Below are 13,843 nucleotides of genomic sequence, written 5' to 3'. Positions count from 1 at the left end.
AAGGGTTCATTGGATTTGGTTACGGGTCACATGGGGGAAAAAACCCCCATTGCGTGTGGTACCCTCTCTCCCTTGGGGTGAGGTACTACGATATCGGTGGAGTCACTCAAACCCCCAGAACAGCCTCGAACAGCCTCCACTTTAGTCAATCCTCTCTGGTTGGTAGAGTAGAAATTTCAAGAACCAGTGGGTATGAAATTTTCTTATAAAACATTGAGATCAGTCACCAGTCTCTGTCCTCCCTCCACCAATATTGGTTATGTACTGACCCAGCGCTACACGAGATAGTATAAGACAGTTTACATGGATTTAATGAATTGTCACATTTGATTTAAAAATCGTGGAGTGACATAAAGTCAAGATGGCTATTATGAAGATTTTTTTGAGATCGGATATCCGAACATTCACCGGTGTCAGAGTAAGTCATAAACTTGTGTCACCAGTACACCATTAATTACCGAATTGAAGCAATCACTCGATCCACAATCCACTTTTTATGAATGAAAATATTAACCCGAGGACACGACGACATGACCAGCGCAACAATGAACAAACGATCCTAACAATCATCCATGAGCGAAGAATTTTTTAATAAAAAAAACAATGACCCCATGCATATCAACAATGAAAATTATGTAAAGGAAATAATTTCGGTACTTTTCGTTTCTGAGTGAGCATTCGCTTGGTTTAGTGTTTCTCCATTGACTTTTACCCGCTGAAAAGTCGTAGAAAAGGTTCTGGGTCAAGGTTCACTCGTACAAATATACTTTCACCTTGGAAACAACAACTAAACAGCTGTTTATAGCACAATCAAAATTAGACTGACAGCTGAAGTTCCCTCAAGGCCTACCGAAGACAATTATTTTTTAATGTATTATTATTGACAGAAAAGTTGGTTGTCCAATGGTCTGGAAATATAAATAAATGTCGCGAACAATTTTCGGTGGAATTCGTTTTTCACCAATTGAATGATTGATCGTGTTGATTTTTTTATGTCCGAGATCGGAATTTATCATTGATTTCGTGCGGATAACGTGGCATGTCTGACAGTGATAACTGTCTAATCGCTCGATGTACTTTCTCTTACCTGAGCAGTAATTTCGCAACGAAATGATCGAGTTTGAACAGTTCAAAGTTAAGAAAGTAAAGAATTTATATAAAACAATTTTTCATATCTAAAAATAATTTCCTTTTCTGCATACAAAAAAAAAATTCAGAAGTACAATTGTCTTAAAAATTAAATTGGAAATTGATTACGAAAAATTTCTAACAAAAGGGTATAATTGCAGCACCTGAGTACAAAGCCAAAATTCGGCTTGATATTCGATATCGACGGTGTGATAGTGAGAGGTAAAACTGTGCTACCACCAGTGCCCGAATCATTTGCGCGTTTGCGCGATGACACAGGTAAATTTCGTGTCCCAACTGTATTCGTAACAAACAGTGGAAATGCACTTCGTTCGGAGAAGGCACGAGACCTGTCAAAATGGATAGGTTTCGAGGTGTCCGAGGACCAGGTGGTGATGGCTCACTCGCCCCTGCGAATGTTCAAGCAATTTCACGACAAGCGGGTGCTGGTCTCAGGCCAAGGCCAGATCCGCGAAATAGCCAAAGAACTAGGATTTAAAAGGATAGTAACGATGGACGAATTAGTTAGAAATTTTCCAAGTCTAGACTACGTCAATAAAGACAGGAGGAATCCAACCTGTGGTCCTGTGGATCCAAATTTCTCTCCCATCGAGGGAATAGTTATGCTCAGCGAACCCACCACGTGGGAGACTCCCCTGCAGCTCATGGTGGACCTCATGATGACCGATGGAATGCCATCAAATCTTCCAAATACCTTACCTCATCCTCATATACCTGTTCTAGCTTGCAATATGGATCTCCTCTGGGTCTCTGAGGCTCCCATACCCAGGTATGGTCATGGGGCTTTTCTCGTTTGCTTAGAAGCTTTGTACAAAAAAGTCACGGGAAAGGACATGGTTTATACAGCCTTGATTGGAAAACCCAGTGAAATCACTTATTATCACGCCAATCAGATGATCATGAAGCACGCCAAGGAAATTGGTATCGATCATAATGTGGAAACCATTTATGCCATTGGGTGAGTTTTCTCGGGCTTTCGTTTTCATTTCGAATATATCGATTCACAATTACGATCTATCCAACCCGGAAGAAAAAAATTATTTCTTTGAATTGTTTAAATTTAATATTTGAGAGTAAAAAAATTTAGGGCCTATTTTTTCACGTTTCTAGCGGAAACCTGATGAACATTAAATTTTTCTCATGCCAATTACTCATAAAAACTGAAAATAATCCGCAATTTTGTAATGAATTAATTATCTGTTTCAGGGACAATATTAACACCGACGTATTCGGTGCGAATCTTTACGATAAATATCTGGCGAGATATTCGAAGGGCAAAGAGACGAAATCCCGGGGGATGGAGAAGTTATTAGGCACAAATTTAGAAGCACCAACTGTCAAAGCTTGTATCAGTATTTTAGTTGAAACTGGTGTTCATCGACGGGATTCTGAATTCATATCAGAGCACTGCCCCAGGGATTTTCTACCACTCGAGGAGGGCCTCTGCAGGCCAGCTTTCGTTGTTAAAGATGTAGGTCGGGCGATAAATCTGGCGTTAAAGGAAGAAAATTTCGATTAGGAATTGTATATATCTTATCTAGTGTGAGCTCAACGAACGTAATAAAATCTAGAGACGTATGTCTCTGGATTTTCAGTTAATAGACGCATAAAAAAATGTTTCATCGATGAAATGTTGAATTACAAAATTATTTTCAACGCAGCAATAATTATTTCATAAGAAAAATTCATGACTAACAGGTGGAATTATTTTTTTTTCTACGAATCTAGTCCGTTATGAAAGGAGTTCCGTACCCATTACAGTAGATCATCACGAAATTATTTCTTCGATAAATTTAATTGCACGCGTGAACAAAAAACTCAATAAATATTCTGTGGAAATGAAATTTTAAGGAATTGGCGTAGAAATTCCTTTGTTTTCTGTTTGAATTTTCCTTTCCAGATTGTTTAAGTTTTTTTCGGTTGTATTTTATTTTGTTTTATATCGCAAAATTTAAATGTTATTGAAAAATAAAAATCCAGTGCTACTGGAAATTAATGAAATTAATTGAGGAATTGTTTAGAATTTGTGGAGAAAGCCGAGCAGGTATTTCTATTGATTTTTCTCCTACGTGAGTGTCCTTCCCCTACCTTTCTTCCTTGAACCGAGATTTCTCAGAACTCATGACCTTTCACCATTACACGACAGCCTAATTATCAAAACGAATCGAAAACGCGAAGAAGCACCTACCAGTGCCTAGACGTCATTTCTAAAATCCCCTACGTTGTTTATCAAACGTAAATTTTATTTCTCACCGTACAAATATACATATATACAAAATACATATATATTTTTTTATAAATAAAAAATGAGATATGAGTGGACTTGTGAAATAAAACTGTACATTGTTGTCGTACCAGAGCGTTATTCGCCCTCAAATCTACCCGACACTATAAATAAATAACCGATAATAAATAAACGACTATTTAAATTACCGCCGAATTTTCCTGTCTTCCACAGTTCAATTCAGGAGAGAAATTGTGAGATGAATGAAATTTCCTTGAACTCATTTCCAAAATGATTAAATATCGATTGATCTGCTGATCCCCCAAAAAAATACAAGAAGATCTTTTTTATAAAAAATGTAAACCTCCGTAAAAAAGGTCCTTCACAGCATCCACCCATAATTATCCGTTTTCAAGATAAATCGATAATTAATAAAAATGGCAAAGTAGTTTACCAATTCGCTCCTGAATTTCAATTTGTATTAACCACCTTGTTTATATTAAAGCGTTCAACAATTCTCAAACAATTGAAAACAAACCGAAGAAAATTCAATTTGCACTTGTGCCGTGTCACCAGTACCTCCCACCTTGTAATGGTAGGTTAAATAATAGATCGTTATCTCGTATACAGCTGTCTGGGTCCCATGACCCCTGGGGTCGTTTTCAATTGTTCGATTAAAATCATTCCATTATAAATTCGTCCCCCATACCCCACACGGATAATTTTTTCACTCAATTGACTGCCGATATTCCCACCCTGAAAGATAATTTGCATTTCCATGGGTCAATTCCAAAATTAATATCGAATTAGCCTGCCTGGAATCAAGACCGGAAGTCTCCAGAGCATTTTCCCTGCTTCTGATAGCATTCGATGGCATGTCTGATCCTCTGAGCGAGTTCTTCGATGGTGTCCTCGCCGATCGTCAATCCATCCTGATAAGCCCTCCCAAACGATCTCTTCCCAACCATCGCACTGAGCATAAGAGTAACCGCAGGTATCGACAATCCGAGTAAAAACATGGGATTCATCATATTCTTCATCCCATGCTTTTTAAAACTGACATACAACTCATGCCAGAACCCCTTCTCCTCCTGTTTCCCGAGTTTTCCATAAAGCCACGGTTTGATCTTGCCAGTCTTAGCGATATAATTATAGTAATGGGGATCGTAAGACTGAGCCCATAACTGTGAGTAATAAACGTCTTTATTGAGAGGGGGATGCTCGCTCTCGGGGAAATATTCACTGGGACCGTTGTAGGCACCTGGGGAATTGGGAGGTCCGGGTAAACCCGGTGGTTTCGTATAGATCACCTCGATGGGTTTATCACCAGGATAAATAGGAGTTCCATGGGGTCCAGGTGATAGCGGTGGTTTTGCAATAAAAGGCGGACCAATTCTCGATTGGGCGTGATATCTGTTACGATAACGCGGTGCACCTCGATGATGATAGATGGGTCGTCTTCTGGGTATGGGAATGACGTCTCGTCTACTCTGGAAAGTCGTTAGCGGCCAAACCGGTGCTAATGGATGTGTTTGATAGACCTGGGGATTAATGATCTGTCCATTCTGCTGAGGAGCACTAACTGGCAACTGTGCTTGATTAATATTCGGAGGACTGTTCAATGTGTTGATGTTAGTCTGATCATTGCTGAGGTATTGGGGCGCGTTAGACTGAATATTCAGGGTGTTCTGATTGTCCTCGGTATTTTGTGTCATTTGATTAATTATATTTGTCGGTGGGGAGTGAGGGGAGGAGTTGGGATAGTGGTGACTTTTTAAGTAGTTGTCCAGGGCTATTTGGGACTCCTGGGGAGTTCTGGAATTTAGGAAGGTGTCCAGGGGGTCTGAGGAGAGGTGACGGGGGGTTTGATCGGTTTCATTCCGTCTCATGGCACTCGGGTAGATTCTCATACCCACGTCGGAGACGAGGTTCGTTGCACCTTCATTTTTCAACACTCTTTTTACACTCGGTGATATTGATCGCGCGTCTGTTATCGGTCCAATGTTTTCTCCTGTCGTGTAAGTGTCGGTTTTCCTGCCACTCGGTGGATTCAATTCTCGCGATTTAGCGATTTCCTCGCGGATCGAATAATGGGACTCTTCGGCGGTGTAGTCCGTGCTGTCTGTCTGTGGGCTTCCTTCGAAATTCAATTGACTTTGGCAGATGCCTATTGATAGGCTTGTCAGCATCATGAATTTCCACATTGTTCCGCTGGAATTTAAGGAGAGGATTTTTAGTGCGACCGGTGGTTGGTGGATCACCGGAGATTTTTCAAGGGGTGAGAGTTAAAATACCGTCAAGTTCCATTACATTGAATAATCAAATGCACAAATAGACCCCTTTTAATTACCCCTCAGGATAATAACTAATCATAAACGATAGATAATCACGTGAATTGATGATCATCGATACAGTAAATGGAGGTAAAATGAAATGGTCAATAATGTTTGGTGGGATTTTGGTAGGATGTTAATTAATGCAATCCCATAAATCAGGTATTCGTTGACCGTATGAAATGTTTGCTCGTAACTCGTCGTATCAGCTCATCACGGATCGTATCCCACTTACCGTAGTTTCGGATGTTACCGGGAGGACTATTAAATCGTTCGATTTAATCCACAAATATCCGATTAGGCTAACAATTTTCAACTGACGTGCTTAACTTTGAGTTGAAAAATTTGACCAAATTTATTTGGCGATATTGACACCAACTTTGCACTCTGATGAGGATACCCGTCCATCGGAGAAGTGAGAGATACACTGGGGACTCAACACTTGGTATTCCACCGGGATGAGCGAATGGGAAAGGCGTACACCGGTACCAAACGAGTACACACCGTAAACTCCCTACTTTTGACAGAACTCGTTGCCAGGTAGGGATAAACATCAGGATGACACACCTACGGATAGAAATGTTGGATCAACCAGTCTACAGCCGGTTTTCCCTGATTATTTTGCCATCTGAATTATTACCAACAAATCACCTTATTCAATAATAATTTATCCCCAGAAAATCCAATAAAGCACATCATCGAAAATAATGATTATTTAATTACACTCAACATTCAATCACTCATGACTCCATTCAATAATTATCGGAGCTAATGGAAAATAATTATCTACGGGATTTAGGGGTTTGTTGAATTTTTTATTGAATTTTTGAGAATGCGGAGGTGAGGAATTTTGTCAAAAAAATTGTTGTCGATGGAATGCTTTCGGGTCGTCTATTCTTTGGCGTTCTGCCATCCTCTGGTGACATTCACCTCGAATCACTGTCACCTACATCTTAGTAATTCAATGAATGAAACTCGTATGACTGCTTGAGTATGCGGGAACTCCATTTTTTTTAGGAAAGTTCCTCTGGGCGGTTCTCGATCCCCTCTAGGCTGTAACTTTCCAAATATTGTGACCCCTTTTTTTACCCAAGTGTTTCTCCCACCAGAGTTCCACCATGAGTCATAAAGGAATGCCCAATAAATTAGACTCGAACAAATGAAAAAAAAATGTAAAATAATTTTTTTCACAATTTTAGATTTTTGGCAATCATAATAGTTTTGAAATAATTAATCGTGTGAATCGATTTGTGGTAATGAGATGTTGGGTGCAGTATGCGGTAAATTATTGGATGGATCGAATGGCGAGACTAAATATTGGCAATCACGCATTGAGGAAAGGAATGACACGCTAGGACGCCTCAATGATTGCTGGTGCTGTCAATTCACGATAAATGGCTCGTCGGTGACACTAATTTTCCGTATTTCTTGTTCTCATTTTTTCAAGGAGTCATCCGCTGGAACAGACGGTTTATGCTCGTTTCCGATCCAGAGTTACCGTTACCCTGATGGCCTTTCCTTTTTTTTCTGCGGCGCATCACCGCGGCAATTTCCATCTCCGCGACCCGCGATTTTATGATTAGTAATTAGCGAGGCAAGGGGAGGTAGTAATTGTAAAAAAAAATCATGAAAATCCGCGAATCGTATCCCAAGCAATTGTTCCCCTTTTAAACCCCGATCTACTACTATATAATACCTCTATAAAAATATATATAATAAATATTCTCGTAATTACTCATGAAAAATATTAATAAAATTCCACGCAAGGAATAATTATTTTATCGAACTCATAATTTCTTCTGTCAAGTCACGACAAGAATTCCTGCCAACCGTTAAATTTGATTGCGAGTCTCGCGGATATTTTTCTCTGTGGAAAATCATTGGGAAAATGACTGTCAGTGAAAATGGAAATTTTCCTGGTGAGAAGATTATCGATAAAAAGTCTCATCGAGTTTCATTTGGATGTATGTAGGTGGTCGCCTGAGATTGACGCCCACAGATTTTCTTTTGAGTGTAATTGTGTTATGTGGTCATACCCGGGGGATTACATTTGATGAATTGAAGCATGTGAGGAGTCATTATGCGAGACGCCTTGGGTGTTTCAGTTTAGTTTGACATCTCATTGTGCACCGGTGACAATGGAAACTAGTGGGAGACCGGAGGCGGAGAGTAGGTGGAGACGACTAAAAGATTCTGTCGTTCATTTCTATTTTAATCCGGGTACAATTTTTTATAAGTGAGTATCCAGTGAATTTTCCCAGTAACACATTAAAACTCAAAACAATATAATTATATATTTAATAATTAAACATTGACTGACAAAATCGTTCATAAAATGACATTTCACTGGTAGATAAATTCTCGCATAATCATATCACCGGCAAGAAAATTCTCTTCGTGTCTTCTTCATTACTGCCGAATTAATTCCTTCTCAAACTTGATTTCCCTGCCCCACAATTTAGCCCTGTGAAATGATAAATTAAGTTCTCTCAACCTTGAGTGGTATTTCCACAATTTTCTGCTCTCAGGAAAACCGATTCCCTGGAAAAATGAATTATATTCCAGCAACAGCGGGAATGCTGGACAATTTTTTAATTTTCAATGAACAATAAATTTCCATCATCAAAGGACACATCTGGCCACTCGTGAATAACAATAACGAGTGCTTAATTTATTAATACCGAGGGGAACAAAAAATGTGGAGACAATGCAAAGGGGTTGAAATAGAGAATGGAATTGATCGTTGCTAATTAAAATCCCGGGGACATTATTTTTCTTTCAGAATAGGTTTAAGTATAGGCAATAACCCTTGGCTGTGGCTGATAACATCGTTATGCCTGAGTGGAGTCTGCGGTTCTGGGATGTCTCTGTGGAGGGAGGAAGTAGACGATGTTGAATTATATATTCCCATGAAGGCAGCTCTGAGGTCAGACGCCTCCTGGGTCAAGGAACACTTCAAAGATGAGCTCACATATGCGAGCATCCTCGTCACAGCCTCCAATGTACTAGACCCCGAGGTCCTGCGTTCGGTAATTCCGTCATTCTCCAATTAATTCCACTCCACCTTTTCCCCAAGTTCTCACCCCATTTTTTAACAACATTCTCACAACATTTTTCAATCATCTCAATCCATTTTTTCAATACCAAAATTTTAATACTCAAAGCTATAATCGATATTAATAAATTACTCGATAATTATTCAATAATTCCGGACAGTTATTAAAAATCGTAATAACTGTAATTTTTTTATAATTTCCATTTTTGTTAGAGGAATTAATGAAAATTGATTGTTGGGGTGAGAAATGGAAGGAAAAATGAATTAAAATGAAACGAATGAAGAAAATGGAATTTTTTCATTGAGAAATATAATCTTTCTGAAACATATACCCCCAAATAATTAATACTCTCTGCATAAAAGTGAAATCTCTGGTGTTAGATATCCGAGATGGAAGACGTAGTCAAGGGAATAGTAGTCAACGGCGATTCCTGGTCGGACGTGTGCGCCAGGTGGGAATGAAACCAACGAGAATCGAAAGCAATAGTCATCGTCATTAACATTGACACTTAACACTCTAACAGGTACTTGACGTGGTTCTCAAATGTCACGTCAATCGAGGAACTCGAGAGGGACTACCCCCTGCTGGCATACGGCACTTTCCGTGATTTTCTACGAAAAGACTCTTGCATCTATCAATCTATCCTGAAATTGTGGCCAGAAGGTGTATCCAATCTGACCCTCGAGGAAATATCTCGGGACGTCACCGAGGCATTCCACGAAACGTAAGAACTCCAAGGAATAATCATTTCCATCGACTCCAAAGAATTCACTGGATCCAAAAAATTACTCATCCAAATTACTCACCCAAATTACTTATCCACATCATCTCACCTCTCTATCATTGCGAAAAAAAATATCATTGATTTTTTTCCTGAGTGGCAAGTGGATTTTTCCCCTCGGTGGAATTCAATTTCCAGAAGAATTCGGAAAACTTTCATCATCCCACATCACCCCCTAATAATTCCCCATAAATAATACGCGTCATGAAACCGAATAATGAGACACTCGGAAGATTTTCCTCGCTGAAAAGAATTTCTCGTAAATTCCAGGAAAAACGACAACGGAATATTAATGGACATATCGCCCTTGCTCTCGACTCTGACGTACGACGGATCGGGCCACGTGATAGGTGCAAAAGGTACATTATTGAACTTCCTGTTGAAAAAATCAAATGCAAATTCGTCAGCCTGGGAACTGGAGTTCATCGAAAAAGTGTTGTACTCGAACCGTACAATTCCCAGAGGTATGAGAATTTACGCACTAGCGTCACGAAGTTTCCACGACATCCTCGATCGAGTCCTCGAGAACAACCTGGCAATTCTCTTCTGCGGTCCCATCCTCATCATGATCTACGTTGCAGCGATGATTGGCAGATGTAACAAGGTCCAGCAACGAATTTATCTGTCACTACTGGGTGTCTCAGTGACAGGCCAAGCAATATTGTCCGCCTACGGTGTCTGCTTCTACTTGGGGTTCTCCTACGGTCCTGTCCACCCAATCCTACCATTCCTCCTCCTCGGAATCGGTGTCGACGACATGTTCGTGATTATTCAGAGTCTGGAGACGCTGACAGAGATTGAAAAAAATTCTCAACTACCTGTACGAATTGCCAAAGCACTCGAGCAATCGGGAATGTCTATAACGGTAACTTCATTAACAAATGTCATTGCATTCGGCATCGGGATGACCACAGTTATGCCATTCCTCAAATCATTCTGCATGTTCGCTGCTATGGGAATATTCTTCTTGTTCGTTTACGAAGTTATGTTCTTCGTTAGCTGTCTTGTACTTGACGAGAGGCGAGTTGCTTCCAATAAAGACGGATGCTTCTGTACGAAGAGGTGAGCTCCTCGTTACGTAAATTATCTATAGTCTGATAGTGTTAAATGGGAATAGAGAGTGAAAAATAATGATTGAGAGAAAGAAAATATTGTCCAGATCCCAGTGGCGGCCGAACGAGTGCAGCCAGAGGAATGTGCAGAGAGTGATATTCCAGGAGTTCATTGGACCCCTTTTGATGTGCCGACGAGTGAAGTTCCTGGTCATCTCTATGGCTGCTTTATTACTGGGTCTCAATGTCTGGGGTATTTGTCGGCTCGATCGGAATTTCGAGCCTCTACTGTACCTGAATCAGGAATCATATCCCATTGAATTTTCTGAGAAGCTCTTCGAGCTATTTCCCAACTACGGACGCCGAGCTGATATTTACTTCGATAGTGTGGATTACTGTGAAGATAGAGAGGCACTTGGAGAGATGATCAAGGCACTTGAGAACAATAGTTATGTAAACAAACGGACCTTGAACTCGTGGTTCACGAGGTATGGCGAGTGGTTGGAGGAAAGGTATCAAGGTAAATACTGGCTTTCCCAGTCGAGATGTACACTCACGTGGAAAACTAACGGGAATTAACCGGGGTATTAATTAAACCATTAGCGGATACCTCGTGGAAGTGGGTGAGAATTGTTGGGAGGTTTTTGTTCGCAGGTGTTGGGGATTGCGAGGAGTATTACGGAAAACTCTCGGAATTTCTCTTCATGAGCAAAGAGGGACAGGCATTCGTCAGAGACATGAAGTTCGATGGAATTCCCATTAGTGATTATAATATTACGGTAACTAGTCTGATCTCATTGAGACTGTATTTTTTTCGCGTAAAGATTTTTTTCCACAGGATCGGACAATTATTTCTTAAAATTCTAGATAACTAAAATTGGATTGCAACACGTAACAATACCCACGGCACACGAGCGAGAGCATGCGATGGAATCCATCCGCGAAATAATCCAGAGCGTTAATTTCTCAAAGGGAAACGAGCACTCAGCGATTTTCGCTCACGACTACGTCTATTGGACGGCAAATCAAGTACCCTTAATGGTTAATTAAAAGTAATATTGCTCTGGAACAGTTGTCCGACGTTGACGATTAAATTTCAGATAATTGGTGACGAATTAATCAGAAATCTGATCCTGGAAATTCTGGCTGTGAGTGTGGTTAGCATGCTATTACTCCGTGATTTATGGGTATCCTTTTGGGTAATTTGTTGCGTACTCTTCACGTTAATTGATCTACTGGGCTCAATGTATTATGTGGGATTAACTATTGAAATTTCATCGAGCATCATGATTCTCCTCTGTGCCGGACTGGCTGTTGATTATGCAGCACATGTGGGATTAGAATTTACAAGAGCCAGGGGCACACGAGATGGTACACTGTATTATTATTTATTGATGATACACCCCGAATCCACCGATAAATAAATGAATGCATTCTCGATTTTCCAGAGAGATCGATTTCTACTTTGGGATTAATAGGCCCTGCAGTATTCAATGGCGGTTTGAGTACATTTCTGGCTTTTATGTTGTTGGGAGCCAGTAGAGATTATCTCTTCAGTAGTTTTTTCAAGGTATTTCCTAATTTGCCTTTCCAAATTAAAATCTCCTCCACTGATTCGCATCCTTATCAGTTTAAAAAATTCTACGATATTGGAGGGAAATTCTAATTGAGTTTAAAGATGCATCAGTGATTACAACAATTAATTGTTCATTCTTTTAATGAAAAATCCTATTACATCCTTTCAGAGCATTGAATCCAAGAACACCTCGTTAGCGATATAATTCTGTAATACCAGAAGCACTAATTATCTCCAATATTTTAATAGCCCCATTAAACTCCCACTATTTTCATTTCAGTTATTCGCAGCAGTAGTTGTTTTCGGTCTATTCCACGGATTAATTTTTCTCCCAGTAATACTGAGTCTGCTGGGATCAGAGAAGAAGAAGGAGAATGAAAAAACCGATAACCCACCGTGGGAGCCCAATAAATATTGTACACTCCCTCTTCCACATCCCAACAATGGGAAATGACTCATTCTCCTCCATTGAATAGGATTAAATATGTACTAGTTCTCCATTGTGATCAACAGTTGACTATCAACAATTCGTAGGAACAAAAGACTGTTTAGGATTAAATAGGCAATACATAAATAAATTGGATTAGACTTTTCAACTGTCAGGATGTTTATTTTTTCCTTCGAGTTTTTACAGCCACCCAATCATCATCAGCTGGCACTTCCATTCGCTCGTCATCCCCCTCACTATCAGATTCCGTCTGTTCATTAACTCCTCCCACTGGTTTATTATTCCCCTGTTGTCTGATTTCCTCACGTGTCAGTATCCACGTCTTCAGGGATGGCAATTTTTCCATTTCCGTAACTGCAACAGCTTCATTTCCCTCGACGCAGTAACGATGAAATTTCAACAGCTGTTCAGCTACTTGCATCGCACTTCCATCCTCCAGTTCTGTCTGGAATTCTGATTCCATGTAGTCTTCCAGGGCCTCTGCCACCTCGTTATTCGAGGGGTTCTCTAACAATCGAACTGTCGATAAGTATTTATATATGTGAAGGACAGGGGGAATTAAAGAGTGCAGTCCATTAAATAATGTGAGAAAATCCTTGAGAATCTTAAAACATTTACAGTGTTAAAGGATCATTCAATTGTTGATCAAGATGATTTTTTCTTCTCTATTTTTTACAACAGAAATTCATTTCTGAGGTCATGAACATTCGAAAAAAATATTGTAGAAATGTAGTCACCATTCATGAACAGTGTTTCTGCTATCCAAGGGCAGAATTGAATTGCACTATCCTTTGATCCCATCCCATGTGCCACGGCCATCTGAATAAAATGCAGTTTTCAATGAATTTTTTATTCTAAAAACGAGAAGTAAGGGTACAATGAGTGGAGCAGAATCAAAGACGAATAGGTTAAGAACTAGATCGAGCCTTTGAAAACGACTTATTGATTACCTCCAATGCGCTCCAGTTGCTGAAAATTCTTTGTGCAACACTGAGTATGACATCCTGTGCAGACTGCATTTAATTCGGGAGAATGTGTGAAATTCGAAGGAATATAAAATCATAAAATTACACACGCACGTATATTTACAAAATTACCCTGAAGGTACTGCAGGTTCATGACTGGTCTCCGTCGATAAGTACGTTCTCCACTACTATAAACTATCAATTATTATTGTTCAATGAAAAAATCACCTGGGGACTGCAAAAGTCATGATTATTGACC

General features: G+C 39.8%; 4 protein-coding genes across 6 annotated transcripts; 2 read left to right on the top strand and 2 right to left on the bottom strand.

Annotated features, from left to right (window-relative positions):
* The first annotated feature begins 207 nt into the window (after positions 1-207).
* Positions 208-3,069, top strand: LOC105269653 (cat eye syndrome critical region protein 5 homolog). Its single transcript, XM_011310065.1, has 3 exons — positions 208-418; positions 1,290-2,107; positions 2,356-3,069. Exons 1-3 carry the CDS (start codon positions 362-364, stop codon positions 2,666-2,668), a joined length of 1,188 nt encoding a protein of 395 aa, XP_011308367.1. The 5' UTR covers positions 208-361; the 3' UTR covers positions 2,669-3,069.
* Positions 3,070-3,633: 564 nt separating this feature from the next.
* On the bottom strand, positions 3,634-6,145 carry LOC105269652 (COPII coat assembly protein sec16-like). The gene is made up of 2 exons (XM_011310063.1): positions 5,942-6,145; positions 3,634-5,584 (listed from the first exon to the last, which is right to left on the bottom strand). Exon 2 carries the CDS (start codon positions 5,575-5,577, stop codon positions 4,195-4,197), a length of 1,383 nt encoding a protein of 460 aa, XP_011308365.1. The 5' UTR covers positions 5,578-5,584; positions 5,942-6,145; the 3' UTR covers positions 3,634-4,194.
* Positions 6,146-7,827: 1,682 nt separating this feature from the next.
* LOC105269649 (patched domain-containing protein 3) lies at positions 7,828-12,760 on the top strand. 2 transcript variants are annotated; one of them, XM_011310060.1, is made up of 11 exons: positions 7,828-7,942; positions 8,489-8,735; positions 9,143-9,213; positions 9,286-9,486; positions 9,814-10,605; positions 10,703-11,115; positions 11,250-11,374; positions 11,463-11,624; positions 11,696-11,966; positions 12,044-12,165; positions 12,452-12,760. In XM_011310060.1, the coding sequence occupies exons 1-11, from the start codon at positions 7,845-7,847 to the stop codon at positions 12,623-12,625; spliced, it is 2,676 nt and encodes an 891-aa protein (XP_011308362.1). In that variant the 5' UTR covers positions 7,828-7,844; the 3' UTR covers positions 12,626-12,760. The 2 variants fall into 2 exon arrangements, with proteins under 2 accessions (XP_011308362.1, XP_011308361.1); XM_011310059.1 differs by having other exon boundaries at positions 11,463-11,636; positions 12,452-12,653.
* Positions 12,750-13,733, bottom strand: LOC105269651 (uncharacterized). Of its 2 annotated transcripts, none has more exons than XM_011310061.1 (3): positions 13,570-13,733; positions 13,357-13,438; positions 12,750-13,126 (listed from the first exon to the last, which is right to left on the bottom strand). In XM_011310061.1, exons 1-3 carry the CDS (start codon positions 13,636-13,638, stop codon positions 12,780-12,782), a joined length of 498 nt encoding a protein of 165 aa, XP_011308363.1. In that variant the 5' UTR covers positions 13,639-13,733; the 3' UTR covers positions 12,750-12,779. The 2 variants fall into 2 exon arrangements, with proteins under 2 accessions (XP_011308363.1, XP_011308364.1); XM_011310062.1 differs by having other exon boundaries at positions 13,357-13,473; positions 13,570-13,657.
* Between the last annotated feature and the right edge of the window lie 110 nt (positions 13,734-13,843).

The sequence above is a fragment of the Fopius arisanus genome, unplaced genomic scaffold, assembly GCF_000806365.1.
Source record: "Fopius arisanus strain USDA-PBARC FA_bdor unplaced genomic scaffold, ASM80636v1 scaffold00072, whole genome shotgun sequence".
Classification (NCBI taxonomy): Eukaryota; Metazoa; Arthropoda; class Insecta; order Hymenoptera; family Braconidae; genus Fopius; species Fopius arisanus.
The sequence above is the reverse complement of the archived record's forward strand: the minus strand, read 5'-3'. Positions and strand labels throughout refer to the sequence as shown.